Source organism: Mesocricetus auratus, unplaced genomic scaffold, assembly GCF_017639785.1.
Source record: "Mesocricetus auratus isolate SY011 unplaced genomic scaffold, BCM_Maur_2.0 Super-Scaffold_100013, whole genome shotgun sequence".
NCBI lineage: Eukaryota > Metazoa > Chordata > Mammalia > Rodentia > Cricetidae > Mesocricetus > Mesocricetus auratus.
Window position 1 is genome coordinate 30,174,886 of NW_024429196.1, and position 21,227 is coordinate 30,196,112.

The 21,227-nt window shown below is 37.2% G+C and overlaps 1 protein-coding gene across 1 annotated transcript; it reads left to right on the forward strand.

Moving 5' to 3' along the window:
• The first annotated feature begins 4,895 nt into the window (after positions 1–4,895).
• Positions 4,896–16,546, forward strand: LOC101839119 (aldo-keto reductase family 1 member C13-like). Its single transcript, XM_021228171.2, is given in 9 exon segments — positions 4,896–4,979; positions 10,986–11,153; positions 12,750–12,827; positions 13,334–13,456; positions 14,143–14,244; positions 14,484–14,491; positions 14,848–14,888; positions 14,891–15,012; positions 16,460–16,546. Coding segments are annotated over 9 exon segments (813 nt in total).
• The last annotated feature ends 4,681 nt before the right edge of the window (positions 16,547–21,227 follow it).

The following is a 21,227-nucleotide window of genomic DNA, read 5'->3' on the forward strand; positions in this document are numbered from 1 at the left end:
CACATTCAGTGAAGACAAAATTCATGAGTTGTGCTGAGTTTTTGTGGAGTAGTCCCAGAATCTCTTGTTAGATGCTAGGCCTGGACTGTAGCAACTCCCATGTGTCACTGTCAGCTGCTGATTTTCAATTGGTAAAGTTGGTCCTCTGAAATGAAGTAACCAAAATGAATAGTTAAATAGACTGAGTTTTTATTCAGTTATTAACCCCAGAAGAATTAGCTGTTCGATAAACGAATAGTTCAATGGACTTTGAATTCACACTGTTATTAGATACAGATATGAGAGAAAATATAATATTTGCCTTTCTTTCTCCCATTATCCCTCTGGTACTCCTGTTTATATCTCTTTCTCTGCAGCATGTTCCTTTGTCTATTATTATATGCTATGATATTATATATTATGTTTGTTTACTTAAAATCTTGATTCTGCACATGGGTAAAGCAAGTATGTTTGTTTTTCTGAGTCTGGCTTATTTGCTTAATATTGCAAATCTAGTTTCATCTTAGGCATATATCCAAAAGATGCAATTTCATACAACAAGGATGTCTGTTCCACTATGTTCATAGCTGCATTGTTTGTAATAGCCTGAACCTGGAAGCAACCTAGATGCCCCTCAACTGAATACTGTATAGAGAAAATGTGGCACATTTACACAATAGAGACTACTCAGCAGAAAAAGATAGTGGAATCTTGAAATTTGCAAGCAAATGGATGACACTAGAAGAAACCATCCTGAGTGAGGTAACCCAGTCACAAAAAGACAAACATGGTATGTACTCACTCATATATGGATTTTAGACATGGATCAGGATAGTTCCAGTCTGCAATGCCACTGAAAGAGAGTCTGAGAAACAAGAAAGAGCCTAAGAGAGATATGCATGGTACCCCAGAGAAGAGGAATGAGGCAAGATCTCCTGAACAGATTGGGAATACAGCGGGAGGTATGTGGGGGGGGGGGAATGGGAGCTGGGAAGAAGAGAGAGGGAGAAGAGGAGGAGAGAGTAGACCATGGAGGAATAGGAAGTTTGAGTGGGGTGTAGTATAGGGGAAGAACAGGATGAGAAATACTATAATAGAGGGAGTCATTGGTTTGAAGAGAGATCTGGCACCAGTCAGACCTCTTGTGATCTAAAGGGATGACACCAAGCTGGCAAGCTAAGCAATAGTGGAGAGACAACCTTAAATTCCCATTCCTGATAATGAACTTGGCACCTACCCTATATGCCATACTAGAACTTTCATCCAGTGACTGATGGAAGCAGAGGCAAACACCCACAGTTAAACACTGAGCTGAATCCACAGAACCCAGTGACAGAGAGAGAGGAGCGATGAGCAAGTTGGCAAAGAATGGGCAGACGAAACCAGCAGACACAGCTGATGTGAACAAGGGGGGAGCTCTTGTATCCCCAATGTGGAAGGAAATGGGGATGGGGGGGGAGGTTGGGGGAGATGGTGAGGGGGTGTGGGAGGAGAGGAGGGAGAGGGAATGGGATTGACAGGTGAAGCAAGGTATTTAAAAATTAAAGTAAGAAAAAGCAAGTATGTTTTTTCTGAGTCTGGCTTATTTGCTTAATATTGCAAATTTAGTTTCATCTATTTTCCTCTGGGTCACATACTATATTTCTTCTTTACTGCAGAATAAATCTCCTTTTTATTTATATGCCATGTTCTCTCCAATTCATTTGTCACTTCATTTATCAATTCTCAAGTGATCAATATAGATGCACAAGCATTTCTGTTGAATGCTGATTCATGGTTCCTTTAGTATACAATAGTTAGTGATTTTGACTGATCATGATTGTCAGTCTTTAGCGGTTTTATTTTTAATCTCCATACTGAACTACAAACTAACCCTAATGCTTTCCAGTGTTCTATTAATAATACCCATTTTCAGTGGGGGACAGAGGAAACCTCAGTGTAGTATAATTTTCATGTCGTTAATGCTTAATGAAGTTATTTTTGCTATACATTGAATTGCTTTTGCCTGTGATGGTGTTCATACCACTTTGGGTATGGCTTCAGGCAGATGTAAGCAGAAAGAGGGAAGCTTGAGGTGTGACTTTCCTTCCTTCTTTCTTCTGGTGGATCAGAGGATCGGATAGGAAGGCATAGAAAAGCTCACACTGTTCTTTGTATTACCTGTGTAAGTTTCCCCAAAGCACCTATTTATCATTCATCTTGGGTCTAGTGATATCATTGCATCCTTACCTTCAATCAATTTATTGGAATTTGTGTCTATTCCTTTAAAATCTGGATCATCAGTTCAATTTCTCTTTTATTGGCAGAATACTTTTTTGGTGCTTAGTTATTGAACTTTTAAATTATTCTAAATATTAATCACCTATCAGATTAACATTTGGGTAAGATTTTTCTCCCACTCTGTTAGCTGTGCCTTTACTCTATCAATTACTTTCCTTGCTGTAAAAAACATTTTAAATTTCATCCAATTCCATTTAGGTCCTTGAATCCTTTCCTTTAACTATTTATTGCGAAATTTCCCTGTGGTTTCTCTATGTACAAAGAATTAATTATCTTCTGGATTACTGGCTTAGTGGTCAGAAATTTAAGTTGTATTTTTCTTCAACTGTTTTTTTCTTAATTAGCCTCTATTTACTTTCAAATCTTGAAATAGCTCTCATATTCTTCTGGATTTTACAGTTTTTACTCATAGGATGATATTATTCTGATGGCTTTACCTATACAAGTGAATTGATAACTTTCTCTTGGAGCTTTTACTTTTGTTGTCTTGGTATCTCAGTTATACTATGGCATGGTAAGATTCTTGTCTATTAATATCTACTTGAATTATAAAATATACCGTACACGAATGCTCTAGATTTGGGTAAGTTTCTTCTATAATTTTATTGAGTAGATATTCTGTGCCTTTATAGTATTGATCTTAGCTCTGTCTGTCTCATGGTGTCTCAATTTAATTCCTGGAATGTTATGGTCATTCTTGTTTGTTTTCTTCATTCTTATTTGAATGTTAACACTTTTCCATCTTTGTCTATCCCTGATATTCTATATTCAACTTAATCTGGCCTGCTGCTGGGGGTTAGAACTCTGTGTTTTATTTGATTAATTGAGTTTTTCTTTTCCAATATTTCAATTTGCTCTTTATTTTCAATAATTGTTTTCTCCCCAAATTTATTCATGTTACTGACTTTTCTTCTACATTGCTGATAGACCTTTTCATTGTCCAGCACTTTAATCTCTGTATTATTTTTGGATTCATTAGTGAAAGTGTTGCGATGCCTTGGAGAAATCTTGTTTTTTGTTATTATTTGGGTTTTCTTGTGTTTTGTGTGTTGATGCATACATTTGTCAGATTGGGTATTTCTTTGTTTTATTGGGACATCTTTTTGTGAGCAGTCACACTTGAGGGTTCAATTCCTATTGTCACCATGAGCACAAAAAAATCAAGTCACTGTAACAGAATAACATTAAATAAACACTGTATACAAACACTAAAACCAATTAAAGACTGTATCAGCAAGGCCAGTGGCTAAAGAACACAAGCATATTAAAAATAATGATCAAATAATTTAGCATAAAATTATATGTTGTTAACTAACAGAATAAGTGAAAAGGAAGGAAAGAAGAAATAGAAGTGTCATTTGATGTTAAATAAAAAAGAAGTAATTTAGATTATAGAAGAATGCCATAAGTATGTTATCTAAGGAATTAGAGATATATAACTGATGGTCAAATATGTGTAAGAAAAATTGATAAACATGAATAAAAATGAAAATATAAATATTTTTTAAATAAAATAAATTCAAACACTACTAAAATATAGTAATCAGAAAAGAGGAGAAACACATTAAAAAGGAAAGACAATGCATTATTAAGAGTCTTTCTGGGTATTATAAAGTTGTATTTGGTGGAGGGTAAGCATTACTTGAAGCTGGAATCTCTTGTCTTTACAACCAGTTAGATTTTTTTGAAGTTCAACCATTTTTATGTGCAATAAGCCCACCAGTGCTTTTCCACGTTGTGTGTGAATGTGTGTGTGTATGTGTACAGAGCAAGAGGGTCCTTTACTGGCCACATAAACATTGCAACATAGAATTTGGCAGATTCTTTCCCATTCTCAGGATTCCCTAGCTTGTACAATTCACCAATGACTAATATTCTAGGCAGTAGCTTTCTCCCTCTTGCATTGGGAGTGAGGGAAGCAAACACAGCAGTGACTTCTGTACATAGAAACCACTGTCTATTTTCAAAGTATACTGAGACATAGACATTCTGCTGTTGGAGGGATGAGGCAAAGAAGTTAAACACATTGCTGGTGCTTCTTGGTTCCCGGTCCTATTGACAATACATCTCAAATGACATAAGTGCCTGCAGAGGCTGGCCACTCTGATTAAGGCTTGCATCTATATTCTACTTAGATAAGGTGATGATGCATGGTCAAGCAGAGTCTTCATAATGTCCAAAGGCCAATAAGTGTCTGAAATATTTTAATTATTAAATCAATCTCTTCTCTTCAAATATATGTGGCAACAAAGAGAAATTTACAGAAAGCAAATTCTTTATCAGTATATAGTACTTTGTTTAAAATTCATGCTTCATGTGAATGTGAGTGGCTTCCCTTCCTACATGTGAAGTAATGCTCCAACTTTAATTCCTCCTCTTTTCATTTGACTATCCGTTAGTAGCATTTACATATAAGGCATATGGTAGTATTTTTAACATTAGTCAGATACTAGAACTAGTTAATCATTAGTCATGGAATAGAAATTGTTAAACACTGGTCAATAAAGAGGAATGGGTAACCACAATAATGTAGGTGCCGCTTGTTAGCCATTAGATAGAAAGTTGATATATAGTGTTTTCAGACTTCCCATTTAGGGAACCTGAGGATTCAGGCTTAGGCAGAGGAGTGACAGGCAATGAGTTCTAAACACCAGTTTGTCAGATTAAACGATGGCCACTACATTGCTGCTCTGGGTTTTGGCACCTATAAACCCATTGAGGTAGGTAATACTCAGCATTTCCAGGAGAAAGCTATTCCATGTATAAGAGGACAGATAGATAGGCTTTCCCTACATCAGGGTATGATTCAGTCCCCACAGGCTTATTATTCTGATTAAACAGAGGTTACAGCAGTTCCAATTGGTAGCTGTGGGCAGGAGACCAAGCTGGTTCCTTAGACAGGATGAGTAAAGACTGTCAGAATAGGGCTTTTATTCATGCTTATTCTTTTTTTTTTAATTTTATTTTCCAGTTTAAATTTAGATAAGAATCAAGGTTGCTTCACAAGTCAGTTCCAGGTCCGTCTCCCATTCCCTCCCTTCCTCCCGTGCCCTCCCCCCTCCCGTTATCCCCTCATTTCTCCAGGGAGGGTGAGGCCCTCCATGGGGGTGTCCATAGTGTGTCATTTCATATAGGGCAGGGCCTAGACCCTTTCCCAAGAGTTCAGGGTGAGAGTGCACCTCACATTGTTCTATTGGAGTCCAAAGTCCATGTGTATACTTGGGATGGGTACTGATCTGCTGCCCAAGGCTCAATAGATTCCCTAGGCCTCTTCACTGACACCCAGATTCAGGGGGTCTTGATCAGTCCCATGCTGGCTTCCCAGGCTAATGCCTGGGATTCAAGAGTTAACCTTTGTCTGGTCAGCTGTTTCTGGGGGTTAAACCAGCCCAGTCTTAATCCCTTTGATCATCAGTCCTCCCTCTCTGTTACTGGCTTTCTTGAGTTCAGCTCAGTACTTAACCAAGGGAGTCTGCCTCTTCTTCGATCAGCCACTAAATAAAGTTTCTGTTTCCCAGACTCTCTGGCCATAGGATTGTAGGCTGGCACTCCCCAGATCTATGTCTAAAATCCATATATGAGAGAGTACATGCCATGTTTCTCTTTTGTGACTGGGTTACCTCACTCAGGATGGTTTCTTCTAGTGTCATCCATTTGCCTGCTAATCTCATGATTCCATTATTTTTTTCTGCTGAATAGTACTCCATTGTGTAGATGTACCACATTTTCTCTATCCACTCTTCGGGTGAGGGACATCTAGGTTGCTTCCAAGTTCTGGCATATTACAAATAAAGCTGCTATGAACATAGTGGAACAGACATCTTTGTTGTATGAATGGGCATCTTTTGGATATATGCCTAAGAGTGGAGTTGCTGGGTCTTGTGGTAGGTTTATTCCCATTTTTCTGAGGAATCTCCACACTGATTTCCAAAGTGGCTGAACCAGTTGGCACTCCCACCAGCAATGGAGGAGTGTCCCCCTTTCACCACATCCTCTCCAGCATAAATTGTCATTGGTGTTTTTGATTTTAGCCATTCTGACAGGGGTGAGATGGTATCTGAGAGTTGTTTTGATTTGCATTTCCCGGATGGCTAAGGATGTTGAGCACTTTCTCAAGTGCCTCTCAGCCATTTTAGACTCCTCTATTGAAAACTCTCTATTTAGTTCTGCAGCCCACTTTTTAATTGGGTCCTTTGGTGTTTTGGAGACTTGCTTCTTGAGTTCTTTGTAAATTTTGGAGATCAACCCTCTGTCAGATGTGGGATTAGTGAATATTTTTTCCCATTCTGTGGGCTGCCTTTTTGTCTTGCTGACTGTGTCCTTTGCCTTACAGAAGCTTCTCAGTTTCAGTAGGTCCCATTTATTAATTGTTGATCTTACTGCCTGTGCTACTGGTGTTATGTTCAGGAAGCTGTCTCCTGTACCAATTGTTCAAGGGTACCACCCACTTTCTCTTCTAAGAGGTTCAGTGTGGCTGGATTTATGTTGAGGTCTTTGATCCATTTGGACTTAAGTTTTGTGCATGGCGATAGACATGGATCGATCTGCATTCTTCTACATGCCAGTCTCCAATTATGCCAGCACCATTTGTTGAAGATGCTTTCTTTATTCCATTGTATATTTTTAGCTTCTTTGTCAAAGATCAGATGTTCGTACATGTGTGGGTTAATACCCGGGTTTTCAATTCAATTCCATTGGTCTACCTGTCTATTTTTGTGCCAATACCAAGCTGTTTTCAGGACTATAGCTCTATAATAGAGCTTGAGGTCAGGGATGGTGATGCCTCCGGACGTTGCCTTGTTGAACAGGGTTGTTTTGGCTATCCTGGGTCTTTTGTTTTTCCATACAAAATTGATTATTGTTCTTTCAAGGTCTGTGAAGAACTGTGCTGGGATTTTAATGGGGATTGCATTGAATCTGTAGATTGCTTTTGGCAGGATTGCCATTTTTACTACATTGATCCTACCTATCCAAGAGCATGGGAGATCTTTCCATTTTCTGAGGGCTTCTTTAATTTCTTTCTTTAAAGATTCAAAGTTCTTACGATACAGGTCTTTCACTTGTTTGGTTAGCGTTACCCCAAGGTATTTAATGTTGTTTGTGGCAATTGTAAAGGGTGATGTTTCTCTGATTTCTCTCTCAGCCCTTTTATCATCTGTATATAGTAGGGCTACTGATTTTCTTGAGTTGATCTTGTAGCCTGCCACTTTGCTGAAGGTGTTAATCAGCTGTAAGAGTTCCCTGGTAGAGTTCTTTGGGTCATTGATGTAAACTATCATATCGTCTGCAAACAGTGAAAGTTTGACCTCTTCCTTCCCAAGTTGTATCCCCTTGATCCCCCTTTGTTGTCGTATGGCAATAGCTAGAACTTCAAGTACCATGTTGAAAAGGTATGGAGAGAGTGGACAGCCTTGTTTTGTTCCTGATTTTAGAAGAATTGCGTTGAGTTTCTGTCCATTTAGTTTGATGTTGGCTGTTGGTTTACTGTATATAGCTTTTATTATGTTTAAGTATGTCCCTGTTATCCCAGATCTCTCCAAGACCTTTATCATGAAGGGGTGTTGGATTTTGTCAAAGGCTTTTTCAGCATCTAGTGAGATGATCATGTGATTTTTGTTTTTCAGCTTGTTTATATGGTGGATTACGTTGGTGGATTTTCGTATGTTGAACCATCCCTGCATTCCTGGGATGAAACCTACTTGATCGTGGTGAATGATTGTTTTGATGTGTTCTTGGATCCGATTTGCCAGTATTTTATTGAGTATTTTTGCATCAATGTTCATGAGGGATATTGGTCTGAAGTTATCTTTCTTAGTTGTATCTTTGTGTGGCTTGGGGATGAAGGTTATTGAAGCCTCATAGAAAGAGTTTGGCAAAGACCCTTCTGCTTCTATTGTGTGGAACACTTTGAGAAGAATTGGTATAAGCTGTTCTTTGAATTTCTGGTAGAATTCTGCACTGAAGCCATCTGGACCTGGGCTTTTTTTGGTTGGGAGACTTTTGATGACAGCTTCTATTTCCATAGGGGTTATAGGTCTATTTAAATTGCTTATCTGTTCTTGATTTAGTTTTGGCAATTGATAGCTGTCCAGGAAGTCATCCATTTCCTTTAAATTTTCGAATTTTGTGGAGTACAGGTTTTCAAAGTATGACCTAATGATTCTCTGGATTTCCTCAGAGTCTGTTGTTATGTCCCCCTTTTCATTTCTAATTTTGTTAATTTGCGTGTTCACTCTCTGCTGTTTGGTAAGTTTGGACAAAGGTTTGTCTATCTTGTTGATTTCATGCTTGTTCTTATCTGGGTAAAAATCCCTGCTCCTGGTGAACCAGCAGTGAAAAAGGGAAGGTCTGACTCTTCAAACATTTTCTTTGTGGGTGGGTGTTAGCATTGTGTATGATGGAACTACATGGTACATGCTTCAGTGACATTGGGACATTTACTATAACTCTGTCTGGGGCTTCAGGGATAGAGAGAAAGTTTATGTTCCCTAGTTGTTCTTGCTGTAGGCTAAGGCATCTGAGTTTGGCAGGATGTGGCTATGTCTTTTTCTTGGTTTTGCTTTTCAGTTCCAGGTCTTCTGTGACTTTACTGCTCTTCTTTGGGGCCTGTCAGCTCTAAAATTGAACTTGGCATGAATCTTCAGTCAGTGATCTCTGGGCTAAAATAAAGATGTCTATTCTTGGAACTGTTTTTCCTATGTCTATTTTACTCAGCTTGATAGAAGAGAAGAAAGTCACCACATTGCCTTTCAGCTTTCATGTTAGCAGTGTGAGAGAGGGCTGGTCTGGTTATGTTTACAATCAATGACACGATTTTTCCTCTCAAGGAGGCAAGATGCAGAGATACCAGGGTGGTAACTAATGGTGTCTATGGAGAATAATGCATGAAACAAATAGCTAAGGAGCACTTAAGTTTTGACTTAGTGTAGCCTTCAGGGTCACATAGTGAATGCTGCACCAGGGATAAGAAATGACTTCCATGAACAACTTCTCAACTGTGTTAAACTTACTGGGATGTATATTGCATCCTTACGACAAGGGGGAGATGGACCTAGAAAGATAATGTGAATTACTGGTCTTCATTAATGCATGTTAGGTTTAGGGTATTCTGATACACAGAACTAAAAAACCTCAAGGTTTACTGTATCTTAAACTGGAGGAGCTTGCATATTTTGCAAACCTTCTAAGACTTCTTAATTCTGTGTCAAAGGGCAAATTCCCCTAACTTCAAATTTGTGTTTTTCCTTCCTGTAAGGAGTATGCATAAATGTATAGAGAAATCTGGAGATATACATAAAATTTTTTTACTTATGCAAAGTTGCACAAAAAACCGGAGCAGGTCTACTCCACTCCTAAGCCTCCAGGTTGCTGATTCTCAGAGTGGCTTTACTCTTTCATAAGTCAGAGCTGGTATTTTAGAAGGTGACTCAAACCAGAATTTCCTTCACTGGGTTTCATTTTGGAAAGACAACTGTAGAAATTATTAAAATAATCATAAAAGGAGATCTGATTTCCTTTTTAGCCCTTCATATGTACTGTATGATTATATATGCTTGTATGTTTATATGTGTGTGTATGCTTGAGGTCAGAGTCTTTCTCCACTACTCTCACTTTATTGTTGTTTGAAGTAGGGTCTACTAGTCTATCTGGAACCCAGTGATTCAGCTGGGTTGGTAGCCTAGTGAGCTTCAGGAATCATCCTGACTTTGCTTGCCCAAGCACTGGGTTTACACGTGTATGCAACATTGTCATATTCTTCTTTTAAATGATGAGTGTTGAAGGTATGAACCAAGAATATGGGAGTTTTTTCAAACAGTTTATTGATAGAGACGTCTCCCCAGCCCACACCTTAAATCCATTAATAAAAGAACTGCCATGTCATTATCCACATCTCCCAGTCAAGACAGTAATTTTAGACTTAATTCCAGTCTTATTCTATTTAAACAATAACATTGGTTGAAAGTGCTGAAAACCCAATTATATAATCCTCAACTCTCTATAGGTAATTTATTTATTTTTTATTGAGGATATATTTCTCAGATAGATTTTTGTTTTCATGCCAGTATTTAGGTCTGTCAGATGCATAGAATGGATATGCAGAACAATTACCATAGGACACTGTTTTTTTCCAAGTCCCTATTATTAACCTGTTCTTGCTTGGTATCTGAGATCTTTGCTTTCTCATCCTGTTGTGACAGTATATTATCTCGAGTCGTGGAGGAGCATTTATGTAATTATGCTTTGTCCCAAGTAGACTTCCTTGTGTTCATTTTGCTTAGTATGCCCACTATATACATTGAGAATGACTTTAAACAATCTATTGAACCCAAGGTGTGTTTGGCATTAATCAGTGCCAGTAAGTAAGCAGGGTTACATGGATACAAATAGGTCTTGGATCTGAAAGTCTTTCTATTAATTAGGGAAGACCCTGAGAAAGTGAATTTTGGCTCATTGCCTCAAACGTGGGACAAATATAGGCAAACATGAGTGTGGGGATATATTAACATTTCTGTGGCATCTACAGTATTTTTGGAGAATTCTTTGTCTTTTATAGAATAGAAAGTGGAATTGAAGGAACAGGGGACTAGACTGTTGCCCAACAAGTGTTCTGAGTATGACTTTGAGAAACAAAATCCTTTCTAGTCTAGTAAACTCCCATCTAGACTCACTCTGAGCTAGCGTTTGGAAAACACATCTCTAAATACCTCTTTTGGTTGTTCCTCTAGGTTCCCAGGAGTAAGTCACTGGAATCCGCAAACCTAGCTATAGGTGTTGGATACCGCCATATTGATACTGCTTTTTACTATCAAATAGAAGAGGAAATAGAACAGGCCATTCAAAGCAAGATTAAAGCTGGTGAAGTAAAGAGAGAAGACATGTTCATCACTACAAAGGTATAGTTTTTATAGCATACAAGCACAAATAGTTGAACTATAATAGAGGGAAGTGAAAATTACAATACTAGATCAGAAACTGATTAAAGATGTCAGCTACATAAATCAGTAAGAGAAATTAATTGTAGACTACAATCTCTGTGAAAAGTAATTCAGTTATTAGATATTGTTAGTAATATGTATTTTATTTATTGAGTAATATATTGTTCAATAAATGAACTACCGAAATAAGCCTACATATCTGAGTTTAAATTGTTAAGTCAGAGTAAAGGGAATTCTGGGCTAAAGGAAATGTTTATTTTTGTTATTAAACTCCTGAGTGGGTTCTACAAAGTGTTTACTGGATTATGAAATGAGGTGTCCAAGAAATGGTCAGAAACACAGAGTAGAAGTAACTTCCAGAAAAACTTATATTTACATGCCTTTTATATATATTTGAATTACTAGGTGTGTGCTTTGGTATTGTCCATATTTTCTGTCTTGCTGGCAAATGTGATCCCAAGATAGTTTGAGATTCAAGGTCATTGACACTTCATGGCTTCTCTGTGTCTTTTCTTATGACAATCAATCTTGCACAAAGTCCTGATTGACCCTCCTTGGCTCCCATGCTTGTCCTTATGCCCACATGTATTCATATATATCATTTATCCTGGTCAAGTTGGTGTAAATTCTTGCTGGAGGTCAAGGAGATGCAATGACTGTGCTTCCAAGTGAATATGAAACATTTTCTTTTTTCCCAAAAGAATTATTAGACAAAAGAATAAAAGTCAACTAGGTGGTCTCACATTGTTGTTTGAAAATATTAGAACATACATATATATATGTAAAATATATATATGTATATATATAGTGTGTGTGTAAGTGTGTGTGTGTGTGTATAAGTAGCAATGAATAAAGAAATAGAGTCCATGAATTTTAGAGGCAGCAAGGGCATAAATGTGATTGGTTCAGGAAGGAGAGAGGAGGAAGGAAATTATGATATTACATGATAGTTTGAAAATAAAATTAGGCCTGGCAGTGGTGGCACTTGGTTTAATCTTAGCAGTCGGGTGGCAGAGGCAGGCAGAACTCTGTGAATTTGAGACCAGCCTGGTCTACAAGAGCTAGTTACAGGACAACCTCCAAAGCCACAGAGAAATCCTGTCTTGAACCCCACCCAACAATTATTATAAGAAAAAAAATTAATTATTCATATATTATTGTAAGAGAAAACAGCACAGCTAAGCTCCTACATATAATTTTTACAATTACTCATGAGTATCACTTGCAAAACACAGTATATAGAATGATTCTTCACTCTCGATATGGATGCTTCCTGTCTTATTTCCAAGATATTTGTTAAAATTTAAAATATTTCTTCAATGTGCTTGGATGTTTTCTTTGTGTGTATACCTGTACACTATTATGTATGAATGCCAGAAGAGGGGAATGGGCCCCATGAGTCTTAGTTACAAATAGTTGTGACCTACCATTGGAGGTGCTGGGAATTGAACCCAGGACTTCTGAAAGAGAAACCATTGTTTATTCACAAAGCTGTCTCTCCACTCCTCAAGGATATTCTTAAAAGGTGAGACACAAGGTTTTGTGTCATTTCAGGCAGAGGATAGTGATTTTCCATTAGATGAACAAGGAAAATTACTCTTGGACACAGTGGATTTCTGTGCTACATGGGAGGTGAGTACTTTTCAAAAGGACAATAAAGTAAGAAGAGGGAGGGAGAATCACCTCATTTTCCCTTGCGTGTGTACATTCATTTACTTGTATACATATTTGCTGGAATAGAAGAGGAAGAATGTGTCACTAAAATGTAAGGGATGCGAAATTGAAGAAGTTCTCAGGATAATAGGATGGTGTAATATTGAGCCACTTTATGTAACAGCATTCTCAACTTTCTAGTAATGCCATGGAAATTCCTCTTTGGCTGACATCTTATTCTTCTTTATTGCTATTATCTTGATTTCTTCATATTTAACTCCAGTGATAATATGGACAATACACTACTCCCCACAATTTTTAAAGTCTGTTATCAAATTTGGGGCCGTTTAAACACTGGCAAGTGTTCTAACATTGATCTATATGTCTAACTCCAGACAATTATCCTTCTAAGAGCTCCATCTTCTCTTTATACTGACATAGTCAATTACAAGTTTGACCCTTCACAATCCCTTTCTCATCACTAGGCATTGGAGAAGTGTAAGGATGCAGAATTAGTCAAGTCTATTGGGGTGTCCAACTTTAACCACAGGCACTTACAGAGAATCCTGAATAAACCAGGACTTAAGTACAAACCTGTGCGCAATCACGTAAGAATTCTCGTCCCTTCATTATCTCATGCCTTTCCTCACTCTGTAGTACTGACGCATGTTCATTTGCCCTCTGACCAAGTGATTTTCACTTTGTGGAAAGATGATTCTGAGAGTTGTTTCAAAAGACATGGGAAAGTCTAAATTTAACCATGGATTCTTAAAATATTGGTGAGAATAGAGATATACTACAGTATACACTGATGGCAAATGTATGAATTTAAAGTTGTTCCAGCAGGCAGAAGTTGAGTACAGGGGAAGGTGATTTTCTCCCTCAACTCAGAGTAAAGTAATGGGTAGGCATGGGATATTTTGTTGAAAGATTTAGCTCAAATGAAAACCAGCCAGTGTTCTGGACTTATGTGGAGGTTTTCTGCTTCTCACTAGCTCATTATGGTCCTTTTTCATGATTTAATTATCTCAGCAGCTGGCATCTTTACACACTGAACTGCCTTGAGGACCCCTAGCTATTGTTTTGGCCCCAAACCTTAGCTAGCCAAATGTTCTTTGCATAATCCTCCAAAAGTAAGCATTTTATTCTTCGAAAAATTGCAACAGTTTAATCTTTCAAACTCAAATATGATAATGCATATAATTTTCTTAGCCTATTGACTTCAGGCATTTTTATTTGTCATAATATGTGTATTTGATATAATCTTATATCTTTCTATCATTTTCTTTCATAGGTTGAATGTCATATTTATAACAGCCAGAGTAAGCTGCTGGAGTACTGCAAATCAAAAGACATTGTTATGGTTGCTTATGCAGCTCTGGAAACCCAAAGATATAAGAATGATAATAAGATTAAGAGTATACCTGAAGCAAGGCTGTCTGTCAATTAGCATCACAACCCTCATTTTATAGGGAGAAAGGTAATTTTTCTTTAGAAGAACCTTCTGAAACAATTGGTGGTGATTCAGGGACTACTGAACACCCTTAATGTCTTAGTTCCTTACTTTTTTCCCTGTGATCCGTAAAATACTCAGGCAAGAGCAACCTCAGGAAGAGAGGTCTGCTTAGGTTTCAAGGTCCATGGTATAGACCATAATGGCAGACAAGTCATGAAGTCATGAACTTGAAGCAGGTCATCCTTCACATTCAGGCAAGAAGCGTAGAATGACAAATAACACTCATGCTCTGACCACTTTCTGCATTTATACAGTCCAGCTCAAGGGAAAGTCCGCACCAATAATGAAATGTGTCTTCCCATACCAACATTCAGAATAAGTTAATCCCCCAGAGCCTCACTGCCCAGGTGATTCTAGACTTTTTCCAGTTGACAACTATCCATAGCCATCATACCCAGCCTAGAATGAGCTCTGACATGTTTTGTAGCACCACAAGAAAACCAAAGCCTTGCCCTCAGGAGCTCATTTCTACTTTGTTACTAGGGTGGACCATAATTCTCCAGTTCTCTTGAATGACCCAGTTCTTGTGTTGTGGCCAAAAAGAATAAATGAAGTCCTGCTGTGATTGCACTTCATTACCTGGTACAGCGTGGGATTGTGGCCCTGGCCCAGAATTTCAAAGAAAATGAGATGAAAGAGAATTTGCAGGTGATGAGTTCTGCAAGCAGTATCTTCCATAAGCTTGCCTCCTTCAAATGTCTGAAATTTATTGAAATCAAGCCTATATTTCTAGCATTTTCTATGCATGTGAGCTTTCAGGTGCATTGAGAAATGTTTTGCATATGGAGTAAACAGAAACATGAGTTAACAGAGTTAGTGTTTGAGGCTATGTAGAATTTTGGTGTGCATTGTCAGTCAAGTACTACATACTCCTTCTCTATGATCTTCTGCATTATTTTCTGAAATGAGGGATCTGGACTGTTTAATGTTGATTCTAGAAATTTCTATGGTTTACTTTTAATACATTGAATGCTTAGATTTTCTGATATCTATCTATATATACATAAATATATACATACATACATAATATATACATACATATAATGATTAATTTTATTTTCCTGTCTTCCTCATTTACTCATTTATCTGGGTTGAATTTTGTTTGGTTTGGTTTGGTTTGGTTTTCAAGACATGGATTCTTTGTATTGTTTTGGAGGCTGTCCTGGAACTTGCTCTTTTGACTAGGCTGACCTTGAACTCAGAGAGATCTGCCTGTTTCTACCCCGCCACCAGTGCTCGAATTAAAGGCGTGTACCACCAATGCCCAGCTGTGTTGATTTATTAAAAATTTTTCAGGTAAGTATATTTTAATATAACATGTTTACTAACTAAAGCAATCATTCATAAGTAGAAGTTTAATATCAACAACATTTATTAACATTTGTTCATAACCAGATTTGAAATTGAACCAAAGGTACTTCTGATACTTATGCCTAGCAGACAACTACAACTGCCTCAATGTTGTATCCATGTATTGATGGTGATCCTAGAAATGCTACTGAAAAAAAAACCATAAAACCAGTTTTTGTGATAAAGATCTTTGGACATGTGCAGAAGTGTGTAGGGGTGAGCACTGGGTAATGTGTGGAAAATATATATATTTATATGTGTGAAAATATATGGTAAATTATGAATCAAATAAGTTTATCATATGTAAATATATGTAATGAGATATATTTATGGTCATTTGAAATTATACATATATATGATCAATTAAATATGATACAATATATATTAACTAAGACTGTCGGTTCATGGATAGAAGTATGACAATGCAATAATGTGCAATTCTAGGTAAACAATAAAGAGATTTTGTATTTTCTCAAATAAAAAGAAGTGTGGATTATCAGTTTGCTGCATTTACATAGTCTTAATATTGATGTTGAAAAATTCAGAAGTTTGCTGAATTGCCTTCTCTCAAATGTTGCTTTCTTTTTCTTCTCTTTTTGTTACATCCTGAAAATCTGACTCTTACTCCAGTCTTCATACTTTTCCTCTGTGATTGAGCATCATGTCTTTTCACTGGTCTTATATTACCTTTGAAGCATAAAATCTGATTCATTCAAATATTAAAACCTTTGTGTTTTGCTGAAAGGTTTTTGAATTCCAATTATCTCCTGAGGATATGAAAACCCTAGATGGCATGAACAAAAGTTTTCGATGTTTGCCAGCTAAATTGTAAGTAATGTTGGTAAACACCTTACCTCAATATGTTTCAGAGCCAAGTCTCTTTCTATTCCTTCCATCCATGATGATTCGGAAACCAAATACCCTATTTGTCTGTAGCAAGCTTCCATGGAGATTGTTAATCTAACATTTGTTTCTGAGTTTTTGAAAATGTAGATGTGCCATTGCTAATCAGAGAAGGTTTTGAAATATCATGCTCAAAACTAAGAAAAGAACATTCAGTAAAAAGCAATATTGCATAGAAGAATTTATAGCCACTCAACGATCTTTAATTTACCTTCATGCTCTATGACTACAAAAGTTGATACTGAAAATAGGTTGTAAATTACATGCAAAGACTGCATATATGTATGTGCATATTCATCCATCTACCTATCTTCCATCTATCTATATACATATCTATCATCTTCATTCCATCTATCATCTAATTATCTGTCATCATTAAGCATCTATTTATGTATGTATCTATCTATGTGTGTATCTATCATCCATAAATGGAAGTCTTTACTCCTTATTCCAAATCCTCTTCAGCATCTTTGTTGTTTTGATCTTAGCCACTCTGATTGGTGTTGATGCTATCTCAGAGTTGCTTTTATTTGCATTTACCTGATAGATATATACAGAACTCAAGAAAGTAGATGTGAAAATATCGAATAATCAAAATTTAAAAATGGAGTACAGATGTAAACAGAGAATTCTCAACAAAAGAATCTAAATGAGCGAAAGATATCCTTAGCCATCAGAAAAAGAATTGTGATGGGATGAGACGTATGAAACCCTGAAAATTTTGTGTGTAAAGATGTCAATACACTATTAGAATAGGAAACTTCAAATTTGTCCTATGGAAACATAAGAAAAAACATGTAATACAGTCTAACTCACATATAGGCTCTGGTAAGCAGACACGTGTCTACAGAAACTAAGTAAATACACAGCTATTATTAACAATATGTTCAGCAAAAGAAGTACTTTTTTGTGTTTTAAATCCCACATTGAGAAGAACTGCCTGTCTGGTACCACGTGGTCTTGTCATATAGGTGACATCAATAGTTACCATTCATCATTTTCTTCAAAGTAGATATAGCAAGTGATCTCTTAAGTCCAAAAATTCCAAACCTGGACTTATCTTTTGAGAACAATTTTCTCAGTAATTTACTTCATTCTCACATACAGCTTAACCGCATAAATAGTGTTGACATTAGATAGCAAGTCTAGGTATATGGTGTTTTCTTTAGGAAGTTTACTACTTATTTCCCAAAGAAACCTTATGTACCATATAAAGTAAATTTCTTTTTCTTTGCATTTGAAAAAAATGTTTAAAATGATGACCAACAGCTTTTTCTCAAGGTTTCAAAAGTTGACCAGAATTTAATATTTTAAAAGAGAATACAGTATTTCTCAAACATACTATTATGTTTTTTGTATTAATTCTTATTTATTATTCCTCAATTTATGTTTTAAAACATTATTTTTATTTCATGTGCATGTGTGATTGTCTGCATATATATCTATAGTCCACATGCATGTCTGATGTTAAGGAGGTGAGAAAAGAGTATTATTAACTCAGAACTGGAATTACAGGTTTTGTGAGCCATCATGTGGGTGCTAGGATTCAAACTTAGGTCCTCTGGAAAAGAAGCAATTGTTCTTAACTCCTTAGTCATCTCTCCAGCCCATGCTGCTCAATATTTTATCTTAATTTACATACACAAAGGCTTATAACCTCATTATGGATTCACAAATTTTCAGAAATTCTAGGTTATTTTGGGGTGTGTGTAAAGTACAATGAGAGATGGGTGTGTCACAGGGGAATTTGTTACCTTCACTTGCAGTTGTTAGGACTTCTCTAGGTTATAAATCTACATCATGTTGGCTGAAGTATCACAGAAATATTTATTTTCATAAGAAGTCTTGTGGGAGACCAAACTCTGGATCTTGTCCATTGAGCATCCTTATCTTCTTCCATCTGTACTAGCACTTCTCCCATGTGTTGACACTAAATTCAACCTAGGTGAATGAATCCACAGTAATTTGAGATCTTAGAGAGCAACAGTACAAGATGAAAAAGGAGAAAATACACCTTTTAAAAGCAATGCTTACAAAATAAAATGGATAGTTCCCTAGCATGGTCCTCTCTCATTTGCATTGTTAAGGACTGGAGCACGGCTTGCTTTGCACAGGGATTATATGAAAAAGCCAATGAAAGCAGCAAAAACATTTGAAACAGTTATTTAGGGAAAAATGGTTGCTACAGTCATAGTGAGAAAGTAATAATTTTATTGAAAGGGGGTTTCTTATCCTACCTAGACTTACAACTGCTTGGAAAGTTTTGACCATTTGCAGTACCTGCTTTACCACAGTCCAAATGAATAATTATGTGTAGACAGAAACTCAAGTTTAAATAGATGGGTCCATACAAGTAAGAAGAGAACCTCTTTCTGTCATAGACACAATTCTGCCAAAATTTTATGCAAAACAAACTAATAGCTGAAGCCAAGTGCTGTAGTCATCAGCAAAATTTTTTAATAACAAATGATAGGGAGAATGATCAGATTCTTCTCATCTTTTCCTGAGTTTATGACTTAGGCTAATTAGAACACTTAGTCTTGTATGGCAACTGATCAGTTTGAGTCCATAGAAACCAGTGCTAAATTAGTGCTAGGTCAATAACTTGGTAAATGCCAGAAATAATATTTAATGTCCAAGTGACTACAAAGGCCTTGGTCTTGATTTTTAAGGCAGTTTCTTCTTTGACATTGGCCAAAAGAGATCAACTTACAAATAGTAGAATTATTATTGGTCACAACAGAATAGAGAGCTGTGTGAACATCTTACCCTAATTTTTTTATCATTTTTTATTTTAATTTTAAATAGCTTGTTTTACATGTCAATCCCAGTTCCCTCTCCCTCCCCTCCTCCCGCACTCCCCTTCCCCCCCTCCCTCCCACCCTATTGCCAAATCCTTCCACATAGGGGATATCTAGAGTCTGTCATTTTACTCTTGGTAGGGTCAAGGCACTCCCCTAAGAGTCCAGGCTGAGAGAGCATCTCTCTTTGTGCTATAGGCACATGAAGACAGTTTGTATACCAGGGATAGACACTGATCCACAGCTCAGGGCCCCATAGGTTGCCCAGGCCTTCTCACTGACACTCACATTTGGGGGGTCCAGATCAGTCCCATGCTGGCCTCTCCACTGTCGGTCTGGGGTCCAAGAGCACTCCCCTGTTCAGATCAGCTGTCTCTGCTGGTTTTGCCAGCCCATTCTTTGCCAATTTGCTCATCACTCCTCTCTCTCTGTCACTGGGTTCCTTGGGTTCAGTTCAGTGCTTAGTTGTGTGTATCTTACCCTAATTTATGGGTGGAGTTTTATGTATAAATATAATGATGTCCATTTACCCAGGAATAATTACTGTCCTATTAGTTCTAAGACATTAAAAATATCATCACTATTTTGACACAAACATTTCAAACCTTATACTAGTACTCTCAAATTTACAATAATAAAGTGCTTCCCAGTTCCTCTTCTATGATTAATCCTGAGTAAAGCCACACAAATATGAAATAGTGTTCTGTGTTTTGACTACATTGTTAGATTCTCATAGTTGTATCACAGGTGAAAGTCATAACGAGTCTTCACGTTCTGTGGACCTTTGGCACACAATTTCCAACAGTGACTAATCATTCTGTATCTAATCAGTGCACTGGTATGCTGGCCCTTTTATTGCACAGTGCTTTCACTACAGTGTTATGACTAAGCATAATAAATACAAAGCAAAAATATATTGTCAAGGATAAAGCTGAAAGTGTTGTCTTTCTTTTCAATGTTTATTAGTTTATTAAGAGTAAAAAACTGGGTGTTTCTCAATTGCTATGTTTTTAATGCTTTCTCTGTGTGGATTAATGTGTGTGTGTGCATAGTACAAGATATCTGATTATTTCGAAGGATGTCCAATTAGGAAGAGGCTTCATGGGCTGGGTAGATGGCTTGGTGGGTACACTGCTTGATGTGTAAATCTAAGATATGAGCTCAGATCCTGGAATCCCTGTAAAGCCAGTTTGGCAACCTGCGTCTGTAATCCCAATGTCTCTATAGTGGGATAGGAGACAGAGATGAGAGAATGAATCCCTCCTTACTTCTATGTGAGTTATTCTAGCATACTCAGCAGTGAACAGCAAGAGATCTGTCTCATCAAAGGTGGAAATTAAGGAGGAAGAACTGGCTCCAAGGTTGTCCTCTAATCTCCATGCTGAGGCATGTGTGCTCCCACACTTACACACATGTTCATAAGCCTATCATGTACACACTGCTCATATGACCAAATATCATCAGGAAAGTAGGAGGCTAATGCATCCTAGCATAACAAATGTTTAGGTATCCAATAAATAAATTCTACAATTGACTATGATTGAAAAATTCTAAAAAGAATTGTATTAAAATATATTTCTTGTAGATATGTAAAGATCTCACTAGTACCAGATCTCTCCTCCAATCTATACTGGCTCCCTCTTTTCTGGTATCTCCCATCCTTTTCCCCTCTATTCTTACCCTGGCTCAACCTTCCTGCTCTCCCATGTCCTCCTCTTCTGTCCTCTTTTCTCTCTTTCTCCCATGTCCTTCTACCCTCCCCTTCTCCCCCCAATCCAATGAGGAGATCGCATCCCCTAATCCTTCTCC